This window comes from Spea bombifrons, chromosome 3 (assembly GCF_027358695.1).
Source record: "Spea bombifrons isolate aSpeBom1 chromosome 3, aSpeBom1.2.pri, whole genome shotgun sequence".
Classification (NCBI taxonomy): domain Eukaryota; kingdom Metazoa; phylum Chordata; class Amphibia; order Anura; family Pelobatidae; genus Spea; species Spea bombifrons.
Window position 1 is genome coordinate 17,886,882 of NC_071089.1, and position 15,358 is coordinate 17,902,239.

General features: G+C 37.7%; 1 protein-coding gene across 4 annotated transcripts in view; it reads right to left on the reverse strand.

Moving 5' to 3' along the window:
- Positions 1–12,297: 12,297 nt before the first annotated feature.
- The window catches only part of TASP1 (taspase 1), a 73,358-nt gene continuing 70,297 nt past the window's right edge, over positions 12,298–15,358 (reverse strand). For all 4 annotated transcript variants that reach the window (XM_053461356.1, XM_053461354.1, XM_053461352.1 and 1 more), the window contains one exon: positions 12,298–13,236. In XM_053461356.1, the coding sequence (XP_053317331.1) occupies positions 13,144–13,236 (93 nt within the window). In that variant the 3' untranslated portion in view covers positions 12,298–13,143. The remainder of the gene's footprint in view (positions 13,237–15,358) is intronic.

The window sequence follows — 15,358 nt, forward strand, 5'->3', positions numbered from 1 at the left end:
GGGCTTGTAGCAAACGTTAAAAGAACAACTGGGGAGGAGAATAAGATCCAGCAAAAATCAATCTCATGTGTTCTTAAGGAGTGGAACATTTGCAAAAGTAATTTGTCACAATGACAAAAGCAGCTGAGATGCCAAAGATAATTCAAGATTTCCTTACTGCAAGATTGGAAGGCCACCATTCTGCTAGTGACTTGGAATGCCATGCAGACCATTGGTCATGAAATGCAGACGGTATCTGATCCAGCAGAAAGTCCGAAGAAAGTATGTTAGTCATCAGAAGAAGAGAGAGAGCTTAAGTTGCTTAGCATTATTTTTCAAGGAAGAATGTTGATGAAAGGGAGAGACTTGAGGTATATGGGTGCAAAAAAGTGCAGATGGATCAGTTTACCTATGGTTATATGAATGGTGTGTGCATGTGGTCATATCAGGGAAGACTTAAGGATATCAACATGTATAGCCAGGACAAGAGAAGAGAAAAAAAACAAGTCTATAAATAAAGGGATTCAGTAAAGCGTAAGAGAATTTAAACACACGGTCTATACATTCAAGATCTTGGCTAATACAGTTGAAGATGTGTAATTTTAACAAACAAACTGAAAATTTTTATCAAAACGATAGGTGTATTAACTTAGTATGCATGTGATAATTGTAATGTAATAATGTTTCCCTGTTTTTCAGTAGTGACACTTAAAGAACCCCTTTTAGTATGTAGCAAAGAACTAACTTTATACAGATTTTTTTGTTTTTTAAGATGCCTCCCAGGAGTGTCCAGCATGGTTGGCTCCAAACACTGCTGGATGCATAGGGGCAGTGGTCCCCTACAGCTGGGTGTTGCCCGAGGCCATGGGCGCTACTTCCAGCAGGACGTACTGGTGCCCTCTCTTCTCCAGAATGATGCGTGAGGTTGGGCACAGCATTGTATAGAGGATGTGCCTGCTAGATGGAGACCCCCATAACATAAATTGGCTGTTTGGGGAGATCAAAGATCTCTCTTGTAACCGACTAAAAAAATCACTGTGCGGTTTCGGTTGCACTTTTCTTCTAAATCAATATGATCCTTTCTATTATTATTATCATCTTTTATTTATATGGCGCCAACAGTTTACGAAGCACTTAATACAATACATATATTCAAGGGGTATGACAAGACAATAATTGACAGACTAAGACAAACTGATACATTAAGTGGGGAGAGCCCACTTAATCTTGAGGATCTTGAGGATACTACTTATGTTGGCTGTGAGCTTGGTTTTATACATGTCACCAATGGGTACCTCTGAGCTAGCTGGATCACCTAATTTAGATGGGTTGTTCGTATTCTCTTGACTGTATAATTAATTACATACCTGGTACACAGTTTTATAGATATATTAAACATTTACAAACCCTCATTGGATGTCTTTTGATGTCGCTTATTTCTTGGGCAAAATCAGACTCTTAACGCAGCTTGTACATTCCCAAGTGCATGTAGATGAGTATTCCCTGAAATGTATCCATCTGAGCTCTCTCCTCCTGCTTTCTTCCCAAGAAATGGAAACTGATCAGCTCAGGTCAACCTACTAAACTCGATTACATAGAAGGAATCCAGTTGTGGTGGAAACTGCTGTCTAAAGGCCTTTCTGCCAGCTGTTCTAAATATACACTAGAGCTTAATCCAAAATTTGCAATTAAAAACCTTAAAATAAAACATTTAATTTTTTTATTTTTTTTAATACAAGCAATTCTGGGGGTAATTTTCTTTCCTGCTTCTTTTGCCCGGCCTCTACTAAATTATTCTGCCAAATATTAACACGCCAGTATATGAATAGAGCCCAATGTTTCAGATGATGTAGCCCTAGAATAGGGATACAGGTTGCCAAGCCTCCAGCTCGTCACCTCAGGAGACCTTGGAACACGCTGCCTCCTTTGACTGTAAATATGGTATATTTTTGTGAAGAATGTTATTACGTTTTCAGTTTTATGCGTTCTGAAACAAATATGAAGGTTATCTCACAAAGCACCCAGATATTTTTCCCCTATTTCGTTTTTCACCACGAGCGTTGCAAAAGCTTATCACTTGACGTACAACTGTGGCAAGCGAGTGTTTTGATCCAAAGACAAATATAATCCTGTTATTCTATCTGCGTAAATGCTCTTTGCAGCTTCTGTCACTATTACATTAACCTGACAATCATACCCTTCATTCAAAGCGCAGGTATTTCTAAAGAAGAAAAAAATATATAACATTTCTATGTCTGAAAACATAACATCCGTACTATTTATCTTGGCAACCGTACAGCAACGTCTCTGTTTCAAGTGGAAATGACTGATTTTATGCTTCATACTTATTTTTTTTCTCCCTTTCCTGCTTCAAACACTCAACAAGTCTTCCCGCTTTTCATGTCTCCATTTATACATTGGAAGGAGATTTTTATGAAGCGTAGGAAAAATAAAGCACACAGAGCACTAAAAACTAGTTTGTTCTAAGATACTAAGCAAACTGTAAAGTGCCATGTTCAACGGTGTCGCAAAACACTTCTGTTTCAGGAAAAAATAAAAATGTATGGTATTGGTAACTCAAGTAAAAGCATTTTAATGATCTCCACACATGGCTATGTCGGTCAAGGATCTCGGCTTTTGAAGAAAAAGCAAGGTAAGCAATTTGGAAAAAGAGTTTGGAAAACCATTGATGACTGACATCTTCTTTGTGTACTCTTGCGGCTCCTTCCAAAGCCTTCCTTAGACAGAGTCATATCGGTTTTCTCTTCTCTTGCAGTAGTTGTTGCCGCATCCTAAGCTCTGTCAATCATTAATCTTCATGTGCTAGTTATGTGCAAAAAATTATGGAGGAAGTAGGTGGAATAATCCTCTTGAAGAAACAAAAATTTGATTTAAGAATATCTTATAAATTTACATTTTTTACAGCGCCAACCAATTCCATAGCAATCCACAATAAAAGATATATATATTTAAACAGAGGTAGGAAGTGTGGAGGACCGTGAAGTACCATATAGAAACCCAGCATTTTTTTTTACCAATTCCCAATGCAAATTTGTATATATCAATAATATATAAATGCAATAATTACTAAAGATGCAAAAATGATAAAAGTCATAGCTGTGAACTCTGTGGGTTTGGCCCGGAGTCTCCGGGTCAGTCTCCACTTTCTCCGGGACAAGGAAGCTTCATTTAGCCCACTTCTTCCTGAATTCCCATCCTGCACCTATTTTCTATATGTATACATACGTTCAACTTCAATAAATCTGAAAAACCATTAACGTAACAGACAAGCGATTATTTTCCTTCTTGCTTTCAAGAAATTTGCTGATTACTTTGGTATTTTTTTTTTTCGAGAAATAAAGCTTTTCTGGTAAATAATCGTGATACTTAATTTTTATACTTGATTATAAATAATTCTAGATGAAAGTATTGCTGGAGAGCACATTACAACATTGCGTTATTAATTATTCTGCATATGTGCAACCAAGTTATGTTTATATGAAAAAAATCGTTTCTATTAAGACCGAAGCTCCAGATGATTATAATGATGCAGGGAAAATCTTTGAAGAAGATTAGAAATAATAAATATTGTATATAGCATCAAAGGCTTCATGTAATTCAGTGCGTTTAATCAAGTCCAATACAGCACCACAGCTGCCTAACATATGCGAAGCAATGATATAAAAATAGCCAAGGACCAAGCCCTGTTTGCTTTCAGTTATAGGTTTTATCTTTTCCCGATTACATAGGCGAGTCCAATAAACTGTAAGTAAAACAAGCCGAAAAGGGCACTTATTTAGATTGTAAGCTCCAGAACCAGGATGGGGAACAAAATCCGGCCCAGGCACTTTAAGGCCCCTCAGTATATAAACGGCAGGCATGGGCCACCGGCTGGATACACACGTCACTGTTACATGAGGTAGTGAGCGTGGTGTATACAACAAGCAGCCACATTGCATGTCTAAATAATACATCTGCAGCCTTATTAGGGGTTGGAAAGCAGGCTTGGGCAAGCCATCTGGCACACTCAACAAGTGCTTACTTACCCTGCGGCTCCAGCAGCTATTTGGGTCGTAAAATGTGCCCTGAGAATAAAAATGTAAGGTGTAGCAGTGAGTGTCTAGCTGGTGGCCACATGTATGTCACTGGCCTTAAAGTGCCAAGGCTACATAGTCATGCCCAGTCTGGCCTTGGCTGGAGGCATTATTAGTCACCGGCCCACCAAGCAGTGTGATGCAAATTCTTATGTGACGCACTACGTGTTTTGTCCTGTTTACCCATTATAGATCGCTGCAGAATACTTCATAAATTCATTTATTAACAGATTCATTTTGTGCCTAACTAGATAGTTACATAGTTACATAGTCCATAAGGTTGAAAAAAGTCAATCAAGTTCAACCCTTCTACCTAACCGTCCTACTCTTGATCCAAAAGAAGGATTAAGAAGCTCTAAAATAGTAATGCTATTCTATTTATATCCCTGTATGTCATGTCTTTCTAAATAAATATCCAGACCTTTTGAAGGCATTGAATGTATTTGATAACAGCACCCCCCTTGGCAGTGAATTCCATACCTTTATTGTCCTCGCTGTAAAGAATCCCTTCCTTTGTCGTCTATGAAACCTGCGCTCTTCCAGTCTCAGAGGGTGACCTCTTGTTCTTTGTATATTTCTGTTAATGAACAGGTCACTGAAGAGCTGTTCAGACGCTGTTTTTCCAGTGTATATAATTTTAACTTTTTTAGTCTCTCTTCATAACTAGTACCTCCCAATCCCCTTATTTATTTTGTAGCCCTCCTTTGCACTTTTTCTAGTTCCATAATGTCCTTTTTAAGGACCGGTGCCCAGAATTGTACTGCATATTCAAGGTGAGGTCTTACCATTGACCTGTAAAGAGGCAAGATGATATCCTCCTCCTGTGAATCAATACCTCTTTTTATGCATGCCAAGACCTTATTGGCCCTCGCAGCTGCTTGCTGGCATTGTGCACTGTTGCCAGGTCTGTCTACCATAATGCCTAAATCCTTCTCAGTAGTAGTTTCCCCCAGGGATATTCCATCCACCGTATAGGTTGCATTGTTATTATTTTTACCTTAATGCATAACATTGCATTTATCTATATTGAACCTCACCTGCCACTTGTCTAAATCCTCCTGCAAAGAAGAAACGTCAATTAGTCTGAATTACCCTGCCTAATTTTGTGTCATCAGCAAAAACTGTGACATGGCTGTCAATGCAGCTTGTGAGATCATTTATAAACAAGAAGAGGACCCAGGACTTGCGACACTTATGGAATCTTAAACTCATTGTTGCCTTCCATAATACGTTTTAAGGATCTCTAGTAAAAAAAAGCCATCCAGTTACTGCCAAAAAAACAATTAAGACATGATGCCTTCTACATACGCATCCTCTGGCCCAATATTCATTTCAGGTTGTTTTTACTTTTGAGTCTTCAAACTGTCTTGGTTATCTTTCAAAGTGATAAACAAAACAAAGCAGTGCAAAAATGTAATATATATCCTTTGAGTTCCAATAAATCTGTTAAAATACTTGCACAGCTTTGAGCAGATCATCCTTAAACTCTAAAAAAGATCACCTGTAGCAAATTTATCGATGGAATGTCAGGCGCTCGCTCTTGGGTCTGCTACAGAAATAGCTCTGTTTGAAGAGTTTCGAATGGTATTGCTGGCAAATGTGTTTGGAAAAACAACTGCCATCCAGGGAATTTTACAGAATTGTTCTGCTTTTGAAAGAAGTCCAGCTTTGTAAGAAGAGAAGGGTTGTTTAAGAAAAGCTAGGTCAATGGGCTGGTGGGAGTCGTGAGTAGGTGTACTGTCGGGTTCCTTGGACTAGACTGGATAAATTACTCAGGTTTTCAGGAATACTAAAGGTTTGTTTGTCAGGAGTATAATTTGGGTGATTCATACAGAAAGCTAAAAGAGAGAAGGCATTCAACAAAGTTTTCTAAAATAAAGTTTAAGGGCTGCCAGCCACTAAATGCAAAATCACCAAGCGTCTTCATTTTGACGACCATGTAATTGAATGAAGAGCAAGACTGTTTCTAAAACACAGCAGCCAAGAGAAACTTTGACGGGAAGCAAGAAGGGTAAGATTAAGGCAACCAAGACCATGTTTTTTCCACCAAAAAATAAACATTGTGTTTGGCAGTACCATAATAAATTACTCCATTAGTTATTCTCCGGTGTGTAAGCCAGCACTAGAAAAAAAATAATTATGTTTAAAAGTGTTTTTTTATGGTGCAACCCACTTTAGCACCTACAGATAAACGAGACCTGCTTCGAAAATTCCACCTAACAAATGCATTTTATTTATGTGGAACTAAGTGTTGAAAAAAATGTAACCGTCTGGAAATTTTGATTTCACCATTTATATGAACTGTGTGGAACCGCTAAAGCTTAGAGGGATTTAACCAAATCAAGTGGGCATTCTTCCAACGACGTCCAAGAAATATAAAGATGTCATCTGCCGTCAGGTTCCATAACGTGCAATATTAGAGCTTGCCATGTAATTAGGATCCAGTCTTGTATGTTGGCTGGCAAAGTCAAATTGTTATGTCATCCACTACTTGTTATGTCCTGTCTACCCATTGTACACCTCTACGGATTATGATGGCACTATATAAAACATTAAATAATAATAATGGCCATTGACAAATCCTTAAATCAGGATATAGATGGGATCCTGTCCCCTCTATGGAACCATCAAACCACCCCCCTTATATGCAAACGACATTGCATATGGGTTTGATACAGCAAGAAGTGAAATTCAGAACATAACTTGGTATTAGGTGGTGAAATGCAACAAGGTGAAGCAATGAAAGCACCCATGTACTTTAATAGAAAATAAACCAATGGTTTTCAACAAATCATATCATTTTCTTTAATCTGAATGATTGTAATAAACTCTGATTAAATTGCTATAGTATTTGCATTAAGAGATTTGGAAGAATTGTATTTATTTTATTTTTGTGGCTTTATGCTGTGCTTTTTATCCTAAAAAATCTGCATTTATCAGTCTAATAGTAAGGTCAGTGGCTTTGTTTTGAGATCAGTTGTGTTAATTAATGGCTCTGCTTTGGAATCAAGACATTGTAGTCTCTTTATTTTGCTTTTCCAATTACTGCTCGGAGTAACATGAGGTCTTGCCTGCGTCTCTGTGGGTAATTGCGAGGAGCTCTGCATGAGCCTAGTGCTTTGATCCAATGCTGCATGTGAAAGCTTGAAAGGAGCAGTTATTGAGAGGTTTATTATTCATACTTTGTAAATGCTTTTGAGGATATCCATACACTTGGTTCTGCTTTCTTTTGATCACTGGCTACGCTATAGTCTGTTCTGGATTTAGGATTTCGAGTGCTCAAACAGTGCACCTGGGAGGGTTCCCATGGCCAAGGAAAACGTCCTTATCTCTTTTTAAACTTCAAGATCAAAGCCCTGCAGCCAACCTCGTTCTCTGCTGAGAAGGTTTAAGTAGCAGATTTCGGCCAGACAACCAGCGGCTATCTCGTTTATGAGATTTTCTCTCTTTCTGTTGGTTTGTCTATCATACGCTTGAGAAATTTTATTGTTCCTTAACCCTTCCAAAATTGGTGTGAGAAGCAACACATTACAAGTCCCTTCAACAAGAATAGCCAAACATCTTTTTTTATCTCTTTTTGAAGGTTTAGTACAAAAAAAAATTTATATTTGCATTATCCATGTGTGGATGATAAATGGGGGCTTGTTTTCCTTACTGACTTCATTCTATTATTCTAGATATTCTAACTGGTAATAATTTTGCGATGACCGTACAAGGTCCTTGCTCTAAATGAAATTATATAGCATTGATCATGAAAAGTCTCACCATAAATTCTCAAGTATAATTTTCAGCTGTGCTTTATTATTATTATTTATTGTGTTATATAGCGCTGTCATATTTTGCAGCATCATACAATGGGATAGTTCTCAAACACTGTCATAAGTGTCATAAATAATAATAAAAATTGTTAAAATAAAACAAGATAGATATATTTTAAAAATAATGTATTTAGAGGGTGTTGTTATCATTGTATCAGTGGAATCCTCTAGTTACACAGACAAAATTTACATTTTTTCTGTATAAAAAAAATCTTTTGTGAAATGCCATCACAAAAAGTATTACAAAGAAGCAATGTTAGGGTGTGTGATTACCTATAAAATATTACAATTTTCTGTATGTGGGGTATTACTGTTCTGGATTTTTTCCGCAAACAGTACCTAGCCTGTGGATGAAATCCTTAAAAAATGCATAATTTTGTTTTAAGCCGCATGTTTTAGAAGAGGTTGGTGAGGAAACTGCTTCATCAAAATTGGTAGAATGAACATTGTGTTGCTTTTCAGGAACATATAATTGTGCAAGAAGGTTTAGGAAAATCACATAAAAGTCTGGTGAGGGGGGGCATATCTGGGGGCAGAGTGGTCAGCGTGGGATCAGATGTGCATAACTGGGGGGCAAGTTGGCAAATAAATAAATAAAATGCATTTTTCTCAATCATAGTTTTTAATTAATATTAAAAAAAAGTTTACATGTGAATTTATACTTAATACTAAAACTTTTTTTTCCTATAGGGAAGTCTTATATTCAAGCTTTTTCTTTTATTCCTAAATTGATATTCAAATTTTTTGGGGGGTCATCTTTTAATGGAGCAAATACGGTATTCCCACTCTCTCCCTATCTTTTCTGTCAACCGTTTCCATATCTCTGTTGGCATTCTTCTCACCTCTTTACAGAACTTCCGCACTAGGTGGACCCTCCGTGCACACCCATTCCTTCCATCGTTCCCTGTGGTGTGTTTGGAGGCTCTGTCCATTCTTCAGAGTACTTCTGCAATAGGACATAGCCTCCACATACATCACTTGGACAGCCTCTTTCTCCATTCCCCCCTATGTGATTGGAATAATGGGGGAAGAGGTTATTCCCGTGGTGTGCGTGGAGATTCCACCCTGATGTAGACATATAAAAAAACTGCAGAGAAGCAGAGATAGAGAAGGGAGAACATACAACAAACTCCGTCCGAACCAAAAGGCCAGGAAACTAAATTTGTGGTCTGAAAAAGACCAGACCAAAAACAAGACAGCCCTAACAAACATCATTTTAGTCAATTATTAGGAAAACAGGACTGTAAAACACTGTCATCAGCTATATCTGTCTGGAAGATGTAATCACCAGGAAAGAAGCAGGCAAATCTAGAGAACCTACACTTAAGCAGGGTAAGTTATCCCAAAAAGCTTCTACGTTGGAGCTAAGATTCGTCTGTAAAAGAAGAACATTTCACTTCTATAATATATGAAAGTCTACTTGTTTAGAAACTGGAAAGAAGTCAATTGCTTGGGGCAATAATAATGGACCACACACCTGCAATTTTTCATAACTAAGTATTTTATAAACATAATAAAACACTGAAGGCAATGCTTCTGATGCGTGAGAGCGCTCATAGCATGCTTATGTATACCTACTTGCACATCTGTAATTGGAAAGTGAATATTTCTTAAATATAATGCCAGAGATAAGGCAGCCATTCCAAATGAAACAAATGACAACTAATGATAATCCGCCTTCAAAAGGCACACTTGCAGACTGGACAGCGATCTGCAAAGTTTGTAATTTTGTCCTGTCCGTTACAACCGGTTAACTTTTAGCTTGTAAGATAGTCTGAGCAAGGTCTTCCTCACTTTTTATTTCTGTAAATCCAAATTGTCCTGTTTGGCCATGCTACAGTTCTGCATGGAATTCTACTCACTGGCCTTTAAAATAGTTCTACACTTCTTCAGAAGACTCTATGGAGTAAACTAGAAAAGGGCCAGAGAATTTCCCCTGCACAACACCTAACCTTGAAGACATCAGCTTGGCTGAAATGTTCAACAGTTGGTATTGTATGGATTTCCCTCAATGATAGAATCAACAAACAGTAGAAACAAATCCATGTAAATGAGAAACTATGGAGGCCACAGAAATATTGTACAGCACTGCAGAATAGGTCGGTGCTTTTTAAATCAATGAAAAATAATTAATGCAGTTTGGTAGGGATGGCATCCCACTTCTGGTTATGCATAAAACATATAAAAAGTGATTCAGGCACCTTGGGTTTTGGAGAATTTACAACACAAATGTCTGGACAGATGCTATCGCACTATATGCAAGGATGGAGCCAGAACTTGATAAAAATATTTATTTTAAAAAAAGTGTATTTAAAACTGTTACTTAGGTTAAGCAATACAGGTTTCTCATACTGGAATGAATCTGATTGGCATCCATAAGTCACAAAAACATCTTTTAACTGCATCAAGATGTTCTACAATCAAGAAGATTCCATTTTAGCGGTTGCAAAGATCATCTAGTGTAATGTAATGATACTCCACTACTGACAATGTTTATGTCAAAATGGAATGTAATCTGAAGTGGGGTTGCTACTACATTCATTCACAATGTTATATTGGTTACGCTGTCAACTAAAGGGTTAATTCTCACCTGGCTCTTCTCCCAGTCGCCCCTGCTGAGTATTGTTCCTTCCTGCCCAATGTGTAAACCTCAATGGTACATTTTCCCTACTATAACAGCAGTTTTAGTTAAAACGAGCCATCTTTGGCTTCCGCTTTGTTTTATGAATGTGATACGGCGTCATTAAATTTCTGTAGTGAACGGAGATGCCAACTTTTGATTTAATCCTTCCTTCACGTATACATTTTACAGCCAAAATGCATTCTTGTGTTCAGATATTGCTCGGTCAGCTTTGGAATTATTTTACTAGTTCAGCCTTAGCCAAGAACGCAACCTTTAATCAGTCCAAAGATGAAAAAATTTGCAAAATAACAAATGAATTTCTAATGTTGAAAATCAATTGGGGCCAATTAAGAAAACTAAGCAAACGGGTTCCAATGCACCTGATTCATGTCAGAAATCGTTGATAAGTCCACCTGCTGCCACAAGGCTGATTCATGTCAACGGAGTGTTACAGGGATGGTGTTTATTCACTAAATGGACAGTTGTGGTTTCGGTGACCAAGTGAAAAGCCTTCCAACGCACGCTTACTGATAGACAGCCAAATCTGTATCAGCACCTTAGCATATAGATACCTATAGACCTATTTGTGTCTCAATAGGAAGGTTGCATTATCGATGAAAACAGAATCGTAGAGTGGGTTATTAGAGGAAAAAACAAAAGCCACTTAAATGATTTTGCAATGCCTTTCGGGTTGTCTATACACAGCCATTCCTAAATATTCTTAATGCAAAAGCCTTGGCATGAAGGATTATTAAACTCTGTTTATCCAGATAAATGTGTGGAATATTGGAATTTTTTTTTATATAATATCTAATATAGGTTTCCCTGTTGATAAGCACCTTTTAAAATCATCTGTGCTTATTTACTAAAGTGGGAGTTTGCAGGACAGTCGTGGTCTATGCGTTATAAAGGGCCATCTATGGGGAATTTCTCTCTGGAATGGCTGAGCCGGCCCTGTATAATACATAGCTCAGCCAGTGAGGAGACTTTTTTTACTTATTTAATCATGGATTATACAGGGCCAGCCAAGCTATTCTTGTAGCAGCAACATAACTGAATAGAAGTGCTATAGAAGTCAGAGAGCTGCAAGTGCAACTCCCCTGCAAACTGTCCAGGCTAGAATGTCAAGATTTGGCAGTGGCCTTCGGATGTTAAGGTTGGCCATTTCAGAAGGAAAGCACTAAAATGGAAGGTGTTGACTTAAGGTGGGGACCAAAGAGGGGACATATATGTATGTACAGCACAGTTCTCCTTATCTGTGATCACCACAATGTGGCTTTATTTTATGACATTGCATTCTAAATACACAGACATTAATATGTCGTTGGTCCCCCTTTTACAGCTATAACAGCTTCCACTCCTCTTGGAAGGCTTTCTACAAGAAAGAGTTCCTGTGGGGATTTTTGCCCATTCATACAGTAGAGCATTTAGGAGGTCAGGCACTGATGTTGGATGAGAAGGCCCAGCTCGCAATCTCCTTTCCAGTTTATCCCAAAGGTGTTTGATGGGGTTGAGGTCAGGGATCTGTGCGGGCCAGTCAAGTTCTTCCACACCAATCTCATCCAGCCATGTCTTTATGGACCTTTCTTTGTACGCTGGGGCGCAGTCATGGGGGAATAGAAAATTACTTCAGCAAACTGTTCCCACAAAGTTGGAAGCATAGCATTGTCCAAAATGTTCGGGTATGTCCCCTTCAGAATACCAAGACATAATATAATAAAAACTGCAGGTTAACAGTATAAATCCACCAGAAGCATTTAAGCATTGCACCATCACACACAAGTTAGTGTGTAATAATAGTTTGCTTTATTTGCAATTTTAAAAAAATAGATTTAGACAAAGAACATAATGCTTAGATTCACTTTATGCTACATAAACTTTAATATACTTTGTGTAGTCATACTACAGTACTGATTTCCTCTTTCAAAGAAAACCACCATGAATATAACAGGAGTGATCTGTACGATACATGTTTTGATACAAGATAAATAGTTTTCTTGGAAGACCAACATCGGTATATACGGATTATATATTTGAACTATGTATTGAATTATTTTTCTATTCCACTGAAAACAAAAATGCTGCCATCTTTTTTTATATAACAATACAGCAAAAGGAAGTAAAAAAAATTAAAACAAACCATAATTTATTAACATATAATATCAGATTATGAGGGGTTTCAGGTCATGCAAAAATTATATTTTTTGAATTTTAATTTATACATCTTGAAATACACAATTACACCACAGGCTATCTTTTCACAAACAAAAAGCCAAATAAAAATTAGGATATGCCATAAATGAGTATGATTTCAGGAAAAACATCATCCACAAGTTGTAAAATATAAAGCAGGCACTATAATGTGAAGGGAAAAGAAAGGAGAATAAGGGTAAGGTTCCATTTACACTAGAATCCGTTAGTTACTGACAAATTACCGTGGTAGGGTTTTGTAGGTAAGAATATTAGAATGAAACCATCACAATACAGCACAGGTCATACAACTGGCATGCTGTGTATTTAGTGCATTTACGTTATTAAAATGTTTAAAGCCTGCTGAAGCGAAAGACTTTCCTGTGTCGATTGATTATTAGCCTGGAAGATTGAGCTGAAAATCAGGACAGCTTTGTTTTTAGCTGACGGAGCTCTCGAGTCTGCATACTCCACCTTCTATTGCTACTGACTGTCCCGCCACTGCCCCCGGGGGTAACCTGGAAATGTGTGTCTGCAAAAAAAAAAAATAATAATAATAATAAGGATATTAGCGGTTTAAAGGGTAACATTTTTTAAACAGAATATAGATTTGTTAAACACAATAGAGTGTCAATATGCAGAACATTAAATGACTTCTTTATCGGTCACCAGAACATTCCATAGTACTATTACAATACGGGGACAGTAACATTCAAATCATTTCGGAGGGTGAAGGGGAAGGCGATAGGAGAGGGGCTGCTTGAGTGTGAATGATTTTATTGTTGCAGGGGTCATAGCATAAATGACAGTATAAGTTTCTTTTTTTTTTTTTTTTAATCAAACCAGGGGTGGCCACCGACCTTCACAGCTTATCACTTCAAAGAACAAACTATAGGTAGTTTTAATAACATGATGTTAAAAGGTGTGCTGGTGAAAAACTCTTAATGAGAGAAAAAAAGTAAGCAGAATAAATGAGGCAGTCTATACACTTGACTGCCATTAATGTGTTTTATTATGTTTTGTAAGAAACAAGGTGACATATTTACAAAGCGTGCTAAGTCAGCAGATAGTGGTCCACTCAGCAGAACACTTCACGGGATAACATGGTATGCTGTACCACCACAGCCCGCAATAACAATATACATACCTCTTAATATTTTAAATTACCATGTAGTTTAGGGCTGCAACTAACTATTATTTTAATAATCGATTAGTTGGCAGATAATTTTTTTGATTAATCAGATAAAAAAATGCAAATTTTTTTATTTAAAGTAATGTAATAAAAAACTTACAATTTACATTTTCATCTCTATCACAATGGCATTTCTCTATTCACCTTATTTTACTGACATAATAATAAAAGCTACAAGAACCCAAACACAGTGTTTCTCAAACTAGGTTTTAATACAAAGTTATTGGTAAATATTAATTCATATGTTAATTATTTTTCATGTTTAATAAAAACTGAGAAAAAAGCCTTGTTTATATTTTCTTTTATTTACCAAACTGCCCCCAGTTATGCACATCTGACCCCCAGCTTGCCACTCTTCCCCATATATGCCTTATACCTCCTATATGCCAGAGATTCCACTGTGCCCCCTGGTATGCCACTGTGCCCCCAGACATGCCTTATACTCCTTATATGCCAGTGATATGCAACTGAGCCCCCTGATATACCTTTTACCCCCAGATATGTATCTTGCCCCCTGATATGGCTAATATCGATTTGCCTTATACCCCCTATATGCCACTGTGCCCCCGATATGCCTTATACTCCTTATATGCCAGTGATATGCAACTGAGCCCCCTGCTATACCTTTTACCCCAGATATGTCTTATGCCCCCCTGATATGCCTAATATCGATATGCCTTATATCCCCTATATGCCACTGTGCACCCTGATATGCCACTCCGCCCCCCATAAATGCCCTCCGTTGCTCCCCTTCACTTCTGCTGGGGCTTCTACATCATGTGATGCTAGCGCTGCATTGAGCCCCAGCGGAAGTGGAGGGGAGAGACGGAAGTTGTCTGTGCGCATTGCGGGGCATCTGGATTCTAGTGTTATAATGCAATCTCTGTTTGAGGTCAGATTATATAAGGAGAGGAGTTTTTCAGAGCATTTGCTCTGAAAAAAACCTCTTTTAATAATCGATTCGACTAATCGATAATGAAAATCGTTGTCAACGATTTTCATTATCGATTATTATCGATTAGTTGTTGCAGCCCTAATGTAGTTTGTTCTGTGTTTAATCACACTATTGTGACTTTTAGTAGAATACCATAATACATTCATACTAGGGGGACCACATGTCACGGATTGAGGCAGCATTGTCCCGAAATTGAAATATTATATATTTTTTATTATTTATTTATTTATATTTATTTATTTTTTACGCGGGGGCGCCGAGTGGTTGCTCACGAATACATTTTCAGCAACCACTCGGCGCCCCTCAGTCTCCTCCATGTGGAGACAGAGGCCTCGCACTCCTACTGCAGGACTTCTGGAAGTTAAGTGAACTACAAAGGGGAGGGTAGATAGTGAGAAGGGAGGGAGAGGGGGTAGATAGTGAGAAGGGAGAGGGGGTAGATAGTGAGAAAGAGGGTAGTAAGAATATTGAAATAAATAGAGTGAGAATGAGTGAGAGAATGAATGT